The 13712-nt window shown below is 40.0% G+C and overlaps 1 protein-coding gene across 7 annotated transcripts in view; it reads left to right on the plus strand.

Moving 5' to 3' along the window:
• ZNF407 (zinc finger protein 407) overlaps positions 1-13712 on the plus strand; it is a 463568-nt gene that overhangs the window by 291177 nt on the left and 158679 nt on the right. For 6 of the 7 annotated variants that reach the window (XR_012157273.1, XM_073331771.1, XM_073331773.1 and 3 more), the window contains exon 7: positions 1211-1331. The exons of the other annotated variant lie outside the window; for it this stretch is intronic. Coding sequence is in view for 5 of the 6 variants with exons in the window: in XM_073331771.1 (XP_073187872.1) it covers positions 1211-1331 (121 nt within the window). In the remaining variant the exon portion in view is untranslated. The remainder of the gene's footprint in view (positions 1-1210; positions 1332-13712) is intronic. 7 annotated transcript variants of the gene reach the window in all.

The raw sequence follows: 13712 nt of genomic DNA on the forward strand, positions 1-13712 counted from the left end.
GAGGTTTTGTGAAGATAATTGATATTTGTGAAGCATGCACTATAATGATGAGCACCACAGAAAAGCCCATGAGGAAATTAATCAATCTGTCTTCAGAGTTTGCAGAGTATGCAGTAAATAACATCTCGGGGCCCACATTGAACAACCAGAATAAAACAAAATATTGAATACCTGCTCATTAAGAGAGCACTGCTATTCTGTACAGTATATTAGGCAGAGGTCCTATGGAAATAATGGCATGTGATCATGTAATTAAAGACTTATCATAATGCATGCACATTAATTCTGCAACATTAATGCAATGTTAATTCTGCCAGTTCCTAACTTTTGAATGCTTGACCATTCCACCTTAATAATGTTATTTTAAAATAGTGAATTTGTGTGTTTTTTATTCTTTGTTTTCAGAAGGAATCCTTAAAAATGTAGAAAACAATGTGAACTGATCCCTAGACTTGAAAATTTATCACTGATTTTTCCTAACTATGGCTGCAGGTCCTTCAATGTTAGAGTGCATCCCAAATTGGTTTGCATCTGTGGTGTGCAGAGCTGCTTAGGCTGCTGCTGATAACTGGACTAAGGCTGCCTCAAGATCTCTTCAAGTCAGCTGCTAGCGATCTTAGCAGCCAGTGTGACCTCTGACCACTGAGAGAAACTGTGTAGCATGAGTGGCAGAGTGGTCTTGTGGGTGAAGCAAAGGATAGAAAACTACAGAATCCCATGCTCTGGCACTGACTCCAATGATGGAGTGACTTAACTTTTCTTAGTTAGTCCAGCTATAAAACGAGGCTGATGATTTTTGCTGTTCTTTTACTTGTCTCCTCTGGTTTCCCATCCCTACTTATCTCTCTTTTTCATGATGGAAGCTGCATTGATGAGTCCAATAAAGCAGCACTATACTGACTCCCTTGTTAGTAGTGCACTTTCAGGAAGGAGGACGAAGGGCTTCACATCTGAGCCCAGTGCGATACTTCCTCCTCCCTGGCAGGCAGGCAGGCTGCTCTACTGCCACATGAGGAAGCAGCCAGCAAGTAAGGTAGATAACTTGTAATGAGAGTTACTGCAGGAGTATTTTGTAATTAAGAAGAGGCTCGTTATATTTGAAACTGCAGATTGTATTTGCTCTTCTGCTGCATATGAACTGAAAAGGTGGCTCAGGGAGTTTTCTATCAGTTAAAATTATTAATGCTTGTATTTTCTTGTCCTCTTTCAGGAGAGAAACCATTCAGATGTGATGAGTGTAATTTCGCTTCCACAACACAGTCACATCTGACACGACATAAGCGTGTCCATACTGGTGAAAAACCCTACAGATGTCCCTGGTGTGACTACAGGTAACAAGTCATTAATAATAAAGTGATGAAAGAAGTTAAGGTGATCTGATGAAGTTCATTTGAAGTCACCAGTGAAAATATATTGCCATTAAAATACCATCAGTGCAGCAGTAATTGCATATTAAATTAGGAGGTAACTTAAAAATTAGTCTCATAGTATTCAGATATTACTTTAAAAAAAGAAATACAAATGAAAACTTTTTAGTGCTAACACGGTAATGCTAATATCGAGTGTTGGTTTCACAGCTGCTCTGGTGTCTATTAGAATTCTCCCTGGTGAGACTACTTATCTGCATTGCCTTTTCAAATCAACTCTGCTTTTGAAAATTTTCTCGGTTGAGTTGCAGCCATTCCACCAAGAAAGAAAAGCTGCCCCAAAAGGCTTAGCAGCCTGAGCACCCATCAAATACATATTTAAAGTGGAAGCAACTTGAGTTAGTTAAAGTTTCTACTACTGTTTTTCCTTCTTCTTGCCAGACTAGTTGATCAGACAAGGTTGGAAGAAGAGCATTCTGAGTGGCAAAGTCCCATAAGACACTGCCCTAAAAGGCATCCTGTTTTGTCAATATCATGGCTGCACTGTTAAGCACGCAAAAGTCAGGAAAAGAGAGAAATTAAGGTTATCTGTGCAAGCTTAACTCAGCCGCATAAGCCTTATATACATTACAATGCAGTTCTTAATTAAATCATCATATGCTATTTTACAAATGCAGTGTAATATATGCTTTCTCTTTGATTGCGTTTTTGACATTTTTTTGCATTGTGTACTATTCTGTGTATGCTATACAAAGAGTGCACGAAAATCATTCACATGCAGCTTATGAGAATTAACTTTCAAAGTTTTAGAAATGAATAGTATATTTGGGAAAGAGTATGTGATCATGTTATTAAAAGTTATCTCAGTGCATATACATAAGGGGAAAGTTAAACTTTTGAGTGCAATTCCGCAGCATTTCTTGACTTGTGAGTCCTAAGCATACAACCATCAAGTTCTTTTAACCTAACTTTTTTTAATGGAATTTCCTAGTGTTTAAAAAAGAAAAAATATAATAAAAGTTAGATACTTCCAGAGTGCCTTGTCCCATGCAGCATGAGGTAGATACTAGGAAGCTCCTGTACTGCACGCATTAGGAGATATACAGTTTCTGCCTTACAAGTGCAAACTGAGGGCACCATTGAAGTAAATGGGAGTCTTTCCAATGACTTCAATGAGCTTTGGATCAGGCAGCAAAGGCAGGGCTTTGTATTGGGCTCTACATCACTGAATGCTTATCTTCGAAGAGGCACATGGAAGGTGAGGACTTACAAGGATTGCAGTGAGTATGGCAAGATGAGCAATGAATGAGGTAACGGCTCCTGGGGAATGCTGTCCCATTCACAATCTACCTTAAAAGGGGCCTCATCTTGCAAACCTTCACTCTCATGAGCAGTCCCTACTCAAAGGAGTAGTCCCATTGGCCTCAACTAGGAAATAAGAGAAAAGTTTTGGTGATCTAATGAGATTCATTTGAAATCACCAGTGAATGGGAGTACTACTCATTGCTCATGTACGAGTTTGCGGGATTGGGCCCTGAGTGCACAGTGCACGAATGGACAGCTCCTCTAGAGCTTTACCTTTTTCACTGCTCATGACACAAAATGCATATCTTACATATTGATTGCAGTGTTGTAGCTGTGTTGGTCCCAGACAAGGTGAGTGACGTAACATCTTTTATTGGATCAACTTCTGTCGGTGAAAGAATCACGTTTTTGAGCTACACAGACCTCTATTTCAGGTTTGGGAAAGGTACCACAGTGTCCTAAATATTGTGTCAGATAAGATGTGCAGTGAATGAGGCTAAACTGCTGGCCAGGGACAATTTTCCAAATATTCTAGAGATCCCAGGACACAGAAGGTTTTTTTCAGTATTCTAGTATGTTTGAGGTTATTTTCTTAGAGAAGAGACAGAGCAAAGAAAATAGCCTAAAATTCATCAGAGTGCATAGAAAACCCTCTGGCAGCCCCCACTTCCTCATTTATTTGGAAATAATTGTCCCATTACAATAGTATTTCAGATCTCCGCTGTCACGGCTCCTTTCTGGGCCAAGGTGACTGACTCTTTGTCCACATGGAGGGTGGACTCTTAAGGTACCAACTCATGTTTCTTGGGTCCAGCAGGAGATTCCTTATGAGCGCTGGCAGTGATGTGCCACAAGTACTCCTGTTCTTTTTGTGGATACAGACGAACACGGCTGCTACTCTGACACCTGAAATTAGAGCTGTTGCTGCTGCAGTTGAGAGGCAGAGAGGCACCCTGCAAAGCTACTGAGGAGCCGGGAGTGGGACTGCTGTGCCTAGAGTTCAGCATCTCTATATCTGCCTGCCAGTTTCCACAGTCCTGGGATAATAGCCAAGGCTGTTGGCAGCTATGTTTTCTCCAGTCCATCTTCCTCTCTTTCCTTTCCTTTCCTTTCCTTTCCTTTCCTTTCCTTTCCTTTCCTTTTTTTTTTCTCTTTTCTCAAAGTGGCTAACATATTGCCCTCCTCTTAGTTTCTCTCACTCCTGTGCTGGGACTCAACATGTGGTGCTCTTCACACTGATTCAATTGTAAGTCAACACCTCAGCATGTGTTATTGTAGGTGCCACCTTTTGGAAGAACATGAAATTAAGGCTGTAACTATTTGTAGGCATTAGAGAACTTTTTGCAGTAGTAAACATGATAACCTTCATGTGTTCTGCTCAAACTCTCATGTTGGTAATTATATCCTGCCAGTCTACTGTAAGTTCCCCCAGAACAAGTGGTTAGGTTATTGTAGGACTACCTTAAATACTATTTTGTGGTAACTCTTGGCAAATGCAGACTTTTTAATTGTAATAACTTTTGTTTCAATGAGAGGAGTATTCTTTAGTTTGTGTGTAGAAATACAGTAGTGTTGCTTGCACTCTTTTACATCTGCTTTCAGAGGTGGATGACATGATCTCTGCATGCATTCCATAAGAGACAAGCTGGGTGAGGTAATATCTTTTATTGGACCAACTTCTGCTGGTGAAAGAGACAAGGTTTCAAGCTCAACAGAGCTCATCTTCTGTAAGGCAGTCTGGGAAGCTTTAGGATGAAAGGATGCTAATAAAAGAATAAATATGAATTTAGAAACTGTTGTGATTAAAATGTGGATTATTTTGCAACTGTATAGGCACATATTGCTTGTCTTTTTTATTAGCAACAGAGACTAAAGTGGAATAGACTATAAGACATCTAGGGGAAAAGATTGGTTTGGGCTGGATAGAATAGAAAGGAGAAAATATTCTCAATAACTCACAATCAGGAGGGAAATTCCTTCCTTAACTAGTGAAAGTCTTGAATGACTGTGGTGTGCCCAAGTGAGTAATAAACTACTTCAGATTTTTATCACGCAAATTATATAATCCGTAATGAAATCTAAATTCCCAAAAAGAAAACAAGTGTAGCATTGGATTGTATATACTTGATTGATTTGTTTACATAAGCTATGTTTATGACTGTAGCTCCAAAATTGTGCAGTATGTTATCTTACATTTAGAGTCATTTGCATTTTGACCTTGTGATATTTACTTTTAGACTTCTAAATACACAATGCAAAAATACATTACCTCAGTGGCAAAGAAATGATCTTCTACTTCTATGTATCTGGCAATAGTGTGAATAATTATTATATATGAAATAAGGAAAAATCTTAAAATATGAACAATTCTCATTTGGATGTGTTTCCAAAAAGGGATATAATTGGTCTTTTCAGCCTGGATTTCAGGCTGAAATATTTTTCAAGTCTGCACTATTAATTTAGCCAATGACTCCTTCAGTCTATTTAAATGTAAATATATATGCTTTTCTGTGCATTTATGATCTCAAATCACAATATGTCTTTTCCATTATTAAATCAATATACTCCATTATACAAAAAAGTTATTCATTCTTAATTAATGTTCACCACAATTTTATAGTACAGAATTGGTCTCATAGGGCCTTCTTCCACCATTACTTATGCAAAGGTTATCCTAGATTTCTATGTCATTTAAGAGAGAAGTGTTATGTGGCTACACTTTTTCAATTGCATGACATTTCTATGGAGCACAGTGAAAAGTAAGGAGACCTGGAACTTGCTGAAACTGGTCTATGTCTGTAAACTATGAATAGCATGGATTGTATTTCCTAAGGCCAAACTTTTCAAACCCGTCTGCGTAAAGTAAGGCCCCATATTTAGGCACCTAAATATTAATGGCCTGATTTTCAGAAGTGCTGGGATCCCACAAATCCCAGTGAAATCAATGGGCGCTCCAGGTGCTCAGCGTTTTTGAAAATCTAGCCACTTCTATGCCTAAATTTAGATTTGGGAGCCTACTTGTGGTTATCCAGATTTGAACCATTTGGCTTAAGTCTGAGCCCATTAGAATTTACTGTTTCTTATAACTATCACCATTTCTTAGACATATAATAATATCCATTCACTGAAGAAGAATATGTGCATGATAGTACAAAATAGATTTATGTTAATTGGTCATTGATCATATAAGGCCCAATCCTGCTTTTCTAGCACACCATTGAAGTCTGTGAGAGTTTAGAGTGCATGAGAAATATAGGATTAGTCTTGTGATGTGTTTACCACACATTGCCATAACTTACTGTGGCCATGAGATCTCATGACAGATATAACATTAACTTACTGTGTGTCACCACTGTTCTTTAATTAAAGAAAAAGACATTCATTCCTCTGGGGCCCCACTGAACAGTTTACAATCCACTCTTCATTTTACACACAGTACTTAGGAAAAAATGGAAGGCAGCATCCAGAGGGTTGACAAAATGTTCTCTGGTAATAGAGAAGAAACTTTTTACAAGCTTTACAAAATAAACACCCAGACCAGCAAAACAGCATTAATTCCATAAATGCACCTTTCTGAAAAATACATCACTCGTGAAGGATATCTTACAAGACTGAGGATAAATAGCATGCATATTTAATATAATTATGTAAACTAAAATAAATATTTTACATTTATTATGCATAATAAAATAATTAGACAACACACTGTAAGGGATTATTGCATCTGAAATTCCAACTGCAGAAGGATTCATTGTGTAGTTTCAGCAGCAACAGCATCCTGAGTTAGGGTGAGTGACTTGGTAGGGGCTTCTTTTCTTTTCTTTTCTTTTCTTTTCTTTTCTTTTCTTTTCTTTTCTTTTCTTTTCTTTTCTTTTCTTTTCTTTTCTTTTGGACAGCATCCCTAGGGAGTTCCCTTTTCCTTTTGACTTATTGTCTATGTTCATAGGTTGTAAAATAAGGACTTTTTAACACACTCCAGGATTTGCACCAAAGTCATAAAAATCTGCAAAGTAAGTGTTTGTTTTACTTTTACATGTACTATAGTTGCCTTTAATAGCCTTTCAGCCACCTTGATACTATTACCTCAACATTTGCTATAATAAGAATAGTAAGGGAATATTGCAAATTCTGAGATAATAGTATTTAGTTATCTAAGGCCAAAATGGAAAGTGTGTAAGGCCAAAATGGAAAGTGTGTAAGGCCGTTCTCTAGAATGAAATGGTAGAATGCAGTGGTTGTCATTAAAAAGTCACCATTTACATATAGTTAGTCCATGGTGATATTTAAGATGCCACACTGTTTCCCTGTACTTATAGCAGGAAACACCTGTGTGATATCACCATGGCTAGCTGTAGGGTTGATGTTGACTTTAAATGACAACTACTCTACCACACATTTCCATATTAAAAGAGCGCCGTAGGGCAAACTGTACATATTCTGGTAGGGGTAATAAGATATGTACATAATAGTGGCCAGTTGTGGCTTTCAGCATGATATGGAGAGCCTTCAACTCCCACTGAAGTCACTAGGAGGAGTTGAGTGTACTCAGCATCTTGTAGGAACAGGCTTATAAACAATGAATGCGAATAGAAACTTTAGAGGGAAATTCTGCAAGTATGTGCTCCTGGATCCCAGACATAGGCATCTCAAAACAGTTTCTAAGTCCTTAGTGTTTAGAATAAATTTACTGAGCATTTTATCTGAATATTTATTAATCTGAATTAATAATATAATAAAATATTGTACATCTAGATTTTAAAAATAATTTTGCATAGCATTTAAGCATAACCCAAAAGTGCAATGTAAATTATTATAATGAATGAAGCATTTAAAATAATGATGAATATGGTTTCTTCTTTAATACTATTGCTAGACATGTACATATGTTTGTGTTTACCTAAACTATTGCTGATATTTCACGCGTTGACTTAAAATAAAAATGTTAAACATGACAAGCCAAACTACTGATAGGCTATCATGCAAACTGGTAGACTTTACTTAAGAAGTAAATTTTAGAGCCTACGAACTAGTGGAATCTGAATGTGTTAAAGTAAAGTTGCACTTAGGATGTGTCTCCACTGCCCCACATTTTGGACAATGAGGATGTGAATAGCAGCATGAACCAAAGTGCTGCACTGTAACTCCCCACAGTTGATTGGGGGTCTCAACTAAAAGGTTTCTAGTTTGCATAATGTAGTCCTCTTCAAAAAGGATACTATGGTTATCCCAGTATGCAACTTGCCATTGTCCAGAGCACTGTCTCTTGGTAAATTTTGGCAATGCAGGGTGCGGCAGAAACACGTCACACAGGGGTGACTGGGAGCAAAGGATCAGATTCCCATCATGCAAGCTTCTCCATCCCATAATGCCATTCATTACCCATAATTTTCATGCCTTTTAAAAAAAATCCTGCAAAACTGTTCACTACTTCCTAATGTCCATCTCAGACAGAAGCATGGAACCAACACAGGTCTGCACTATTGTCATGAACGTTGCACACAAAGGACAAACAATCCTCTGGTATTTGCAGAGCCACAGGACAAACCACGATAATGAGGGACTTGAGGATTTCATTGAGGAGAGATTGTGAAAACCAATTCAAGTTTGTTGGTTGTGTTCACGGAGCAGCTGCAGATGGTGGAGCATTGCTTTTGGGACTGAGAAATGAGCAGTGATTGGTGGGATTGCATCGTAATTCAGGTTTGTGACTAAGAGTAGCGGTTGCAGAATTTTCGGATGTGCAAAACCACACTTCTGGATCTGTGTGCTGAGCTCGCAGCACAGGGACATCAAAAAGCATCCCTCCAGCACAGGAACAGCAAAAAGAGAGCTAAACTGACAGTTAAGAAGTGAGTGGTGATAGCTCTCTGGAAGCTTGCAATGCTACATTGCTGCCAATCAGTGGGAAATCATTTCAGAGTTGGAAAATCCACAGTGGGGGTCAGGGTCATGTAGGTGTGTAGGGTCATTAATCATTTCCCGCTATGCAGAACTGTAACTCTCTGCAATATGCAGGACATAGTTGATGGATTTACAGTACTGGGGTTCCCAAACTGCAGTTGGGCAAGAGATAGCATGAAAATCCCTATTTTGGCACCAGCCCACCTCGTCATGGAGTACATCGACAAAAAGGGCTGCATTTCTATGGGTATGCAAGCATTGGTAGATCACCAAGGATGCTTCAGCAACATCAACATTGGCTGGTCAGGGAAGATGTTTGATGCTCGCCTCTTTAAGAACACAGGACTATTTTGAAATCTGCAAGCTGGGACATTCTTTCCCTACCAGTGGAAATGTTAATAATGCCTACTCCTTGCTCCTCTGGCTCATGAAGCTGTATGCCAGCCATGTCAACAGCACCAAGGAAATATTCAGTTACTGGCTCAGCAGATGCAGAATGACAGTTTGAATGGGACATAGACACTGTTTACTCACAAGATTGGATAACAGTGAGAAAAATATCCCAATGGTTATAGTTGCCTGATGTGTCCTGCATAATATTTATGAGGCAAAGGGAGAAAAGCTGCCTCCGGACAGAAGTGGAGTGGTTGTCTGCTGAGTTCAAACAGCCAGGAACAAGGGCTATTAGAAGAACTTAATGTAAAGATGTCTTGAAAGAGCACTTTACCAGTCATCCATAAGGCTATGATTTTGTCATGGAGGCTGCAGAAGAAGAATCCGTGACTTCCAGAGAACTCTGTGACTTCATCCTACAGTGCCACAGAGCTGTGCGGTCCCCCGCTGCCCACAGAAGCCGGGAGCTGTGGGGTATCCCCGTGGGCGGCAGGGCCCCCCTGGATTTCTCAGCTGTTGCGGTGGCAGGGGCTCCCAAACCTCTGAGCCATGGGCAGTAGGGGGACCCTCCTGCTCTGGGTGGCAGGGGACCCTGGAGTTCTAAGCCGCCAGGGCATTGGGGGCCCCGGCAGCTCCCCAGCCACCGCAGGTGGTGGGTGACCCCAGATCCCCAGCAGCAACAATGGGTGCTGGAGCCGTCTCCCTCCCTATTTTGTCACGTATATTTTGAGTAAAAGTCAGGGACAGGTCAGGGCCTTCTGTGAATTTTTCTTTATTGCCCATGACCTGTCCGTGACTTTTACTAAAAATGTCCTTGACAAAATCTTCGTCTTCGTCATCCACCGTAATGTGGTGTCATGACCGTGCTCTATGTGGCCCTGAAGTCTTGAGTTCTCTCAGGAAGATTCAGACAAGCTCTGCCTCTTCCGCGCTCCCCTGAAGCTAACTACAGGGGAATGAAAAGCAGATCAGGACTTACCTCTGTTTGTTGTACCACTCCCTCTTCTAGTACAAATAATTTAATGAAGAGTCGATACCTATGTCTTGCTATGTTGGGGTCAGGCACCGTTTGTACATTTAAACACCGTAGTGGGAAATGCATTCACATACTTAATCCGAGGTTCCTTCCCCTGCACTGGGCTCACCCATGCTAAAATGCCAGGACTGACTATACTGCAGTGGAGTTTCAAATACTTTCTGGTTTGTGGCATAGCCAGACCCCCCAGTTGCATGTCCCACAGTCTCCTCCTCCTCCTCCTCCTACTCTCAGTTCATGGCAGGAGTTTGTGTCTCAAGCTTCTTGGAGGTATCTGTGGTACTCTGTGGGGTGCTGCTTGGGTCTCTATCAAGTATGGCATGCAGCTTGTATTAAAAGCAGCAGGTCTGTGGCTTGGCACTAGATCAAGTGTTGGCCTCCCTGGCCTTCTGGTATGCCCGATGCAGTTTCTTCGCTTTCACACAGTGCTGCTGCTGCTCCCTGTAATATCTCTTCACCTGCACCCCCTGTGCAATGTGCTCATAGATGGCCACATTTTTATTACTGCTCCATAGCTACTCATGCACGGTCTCTTCTCCCCATAAGCCCTGGAGAGCCTACTGCCTACTCCAGACAGGAGCATGTTTAGAGCATGTGGCCAGTATTGTGGCTTCCATTCTGCATAACTCATGGGTAGTGAAGTTCACAACTGTGACCAGAGTTGTCAGCTTTGGGCATTGTGGGACAGCTGCTGGAGGACATTTAGGGTCAATGTATGTCACCCAGTGTCTACACTTGCACTGGTCGACTATAGTAGGTCAACCAGGGCTCAGTGCCATTCAGTGATGTGATGTTACTGCGTTGTAATGGGGCACTTACGTTGGCGACAGACAAATTTGACTATATGCATATGAACAACTAGGTTGATGCAAGTGACTTTTGTCCACCTAGCTTTGTAGTGTAGAGCAGGACTTAGACTATATTCATATAAGCTAAGGCAACTTCCACAGGTTTATTTTAATGAGTAAGCAAACTGCATGTTTCCCCAGTGATTTCAGCAATATTGCTAACCCCAAGCATTCAAATATTATGAATCATAACTTCAGATATCCTGCGAATGGCTTAAAAACAATAAATATTGGATTCTTTTTATTTGACTTTTACATTTTGAGTCTTTAGAGTTCACATTTTCCACCTTTTCTTTACAACCATGAGTACTAGACATTTTTATTTTTAGTGAAAGCTGATTCTCATGCAATCACCTGACTCCATCATCTGGGGCTTTAATAAAAACACAAAATATCCTGAAACTCATGATAAAATTCTGACAATTGGCAACATTGCCCAAGTCCCGTTTTTGGATGAGTACCCCGAGGAAGAACTTCTGTGAGTCATCCTTTAAAGTTCAAATTCTACTTTGTTCATATGCAAACCTGTTAACTTCATTGTCAATGAGAACATAAGTTAGACATAAATGTTAATAATTTCCATATAGTTAGTCCTTCACCAACTTCTTTCCACTGCAGTCCATCTCGACCCGGTGCCCAGTCCCCTACCCACCCACTCCCATTGTGGCCTGCACAGACACCTGACCTCTTTCATCTTCTTATTGTCCCTGACCTCTTTCATCTCCTTATTGTCTCCCACCTGCCATCCAACACTGGGCCTAGTCCCCAGTCTATCATTCCTATTGGAGATCTGCCTTCTTGCCACTCTCACCTACATATGAATCTGTCAGATTTTCTCAATCCAAAACACAATGTATTTGATATCAGCAACTCTGGGGAAAAAATCTCATGCCTATTGCAGTAGAGAGAGAAACTCTAATGTTGTTTTCCATTTGCACTATACATTTTATCTTCTCTCTGCTCAAACTTGTTTCTCTCCACCCCACACAGCTACCACCATATTTTTCTCTCTTGCAGACACACTCAGGTTGGAAAGCTATGTACAAATTCAGCACAAACATTTCTTTCAGGCTCTTAATTAATAATGGTAAATTATAACTTTAAGGGGTTATTTAGACATATTTTCTTTTTAAATAAATACAAATTTTAATGCCATTTCTCTGACTTCAGGATGAGTGAGAAACCTCTGGTCTTCAAAATACTATTTTTAGCAAAAACACTTGATATCTTCTGAAATTCTTTGTGTTTCAAGGAAATTTATTGCTGTAGATTTAAATACAAAATCTCTTTAAATCTACATATATATTCTTTTGTTTCTTGGCACAACTGAAGCAGAAATTAAACATTGGGATTGCTGATTAACTAGCACAGTCATTTTGAAAAAAAAGTAACCATATGTCTCTTCTCTTCTATTGCCTCTCAAAGCAGAATCAAAATAAACATGTTTATTTAGCTTACTGTTCTTTAGTCCCAAATCCAATCATTATAAAAGGGTCAAAGTTATCTTTGGGAATGGTCATTCTATAAGGAATTGCTATGGACAACCCCCTGAGTGGTAGTTTGCTATTACTGTACATATTGTGGTAGAGATGCAATCAATAGATAATATTTTTGCCACTAGTCTGTTGCGTTGTCTTATTTCCCAGGCTTAGAGCTATTATGTCATAAAGAACACACACACACACCGCATATATAAAAACACAAAACTACATTAAAAGATCATTACTACAGTTGCAAAGTCAAATACTCAAAAATTAGGAAATACCAGAGTTAAGGTTGCCTGTGGAATTTTAATTTGACCCCCATGTTTGTATGCATTATGATACAGTCTTTAATTACATTCTGTTTTTTTCCTCAGGACCACTTTCTCATCTGGTGTAAATGGATGTAGCTCCATTTACTTCAGCGTAATGGTACCAGGCCAGGTTACATCAGCTGAGCCCACAGTATTTCTGTATTGGAATTAAATAATTTATTTGAAAAAGACCATCCAAAGTCAACTTTGATCTGAGCCTTATCTGGCTCAGAAAGGGAAAAGCAAGCCCACTTCAACAGGAGTTCCAGAAAGAGTGGGAACCTGCTTTGCGGGAAAATTCCAGCCTTTTAAAAATACAAAATATAAAGGTGGAAGGGAAATAAGTTCCTGAAAGGAAGGAAAACAATTGTTGAGAAGGCTTTCCTATTCTTTTTCTGAAGAGAACTTGTAGGCTTCTAGCCACCTCCAAACTTCCTCTGCAGCTGCTACGCCATGGAATGTCAGCAGCTGTGAAGACTGCTCTCTGCTCTGATGGAGGTGGCTGATACTGGCTTTATCCTGATCATTTCTTATTCATGAGCTGCATGGCCCTAGTATGGGAAACAGTGGGTTGCAAGCAGAGAACAGTGTTGCGGAGGAGACAGGGAGCTTATGTACATGAGCTCTCCATCCCAAAATAGTTCCCAAGCTGTATCATTTAATGTTGTTTGTTTGTGTATTATGGTAGCAAGTAGGGAGCCCAGCCGTGGTTTAGGGCCTCATTTTGCTAGACACTGTAAACACAGAATATAGATCTAAGCACCTGCTTATTGTCTTGCTCATTGAGCCAACCTTACCTCCTGATCACGCCAGTGCACAGCTGGTCTGTGAGGCCTGGCCAGTTGGATTTAGGTTTGAATGGGGGCCACAGAGATTATATGAGACTTTTCTGGAGCTTTCTTTACATAGTTACAATAGTCACCATTAAAATCTACAATTTTGCCTTTGCAAGTAGATAATATCACAGTGGTATTATCACTATTCCTACAGGGAATACCACTACTTACTTCCAAGGCTTTTATAGAGAATGGTCACCATAAAGATCTGTACGTTAGTTTCCAGTTTCT

Source organism: Lepidochelys kempii, chromosome 2, assembly GCF_965140265.1.
Source record: "Lepidochelys kempii isolate rLepKem1 chromosome 2, rLepKem1.hap2, whole genome shotgun sequence".
Lineage (NCBI taxonomy): Eukaryota > Metazoa > Chordata > Testudines > Cheloniidae > Lepidochelys > Lepidochelys kempii.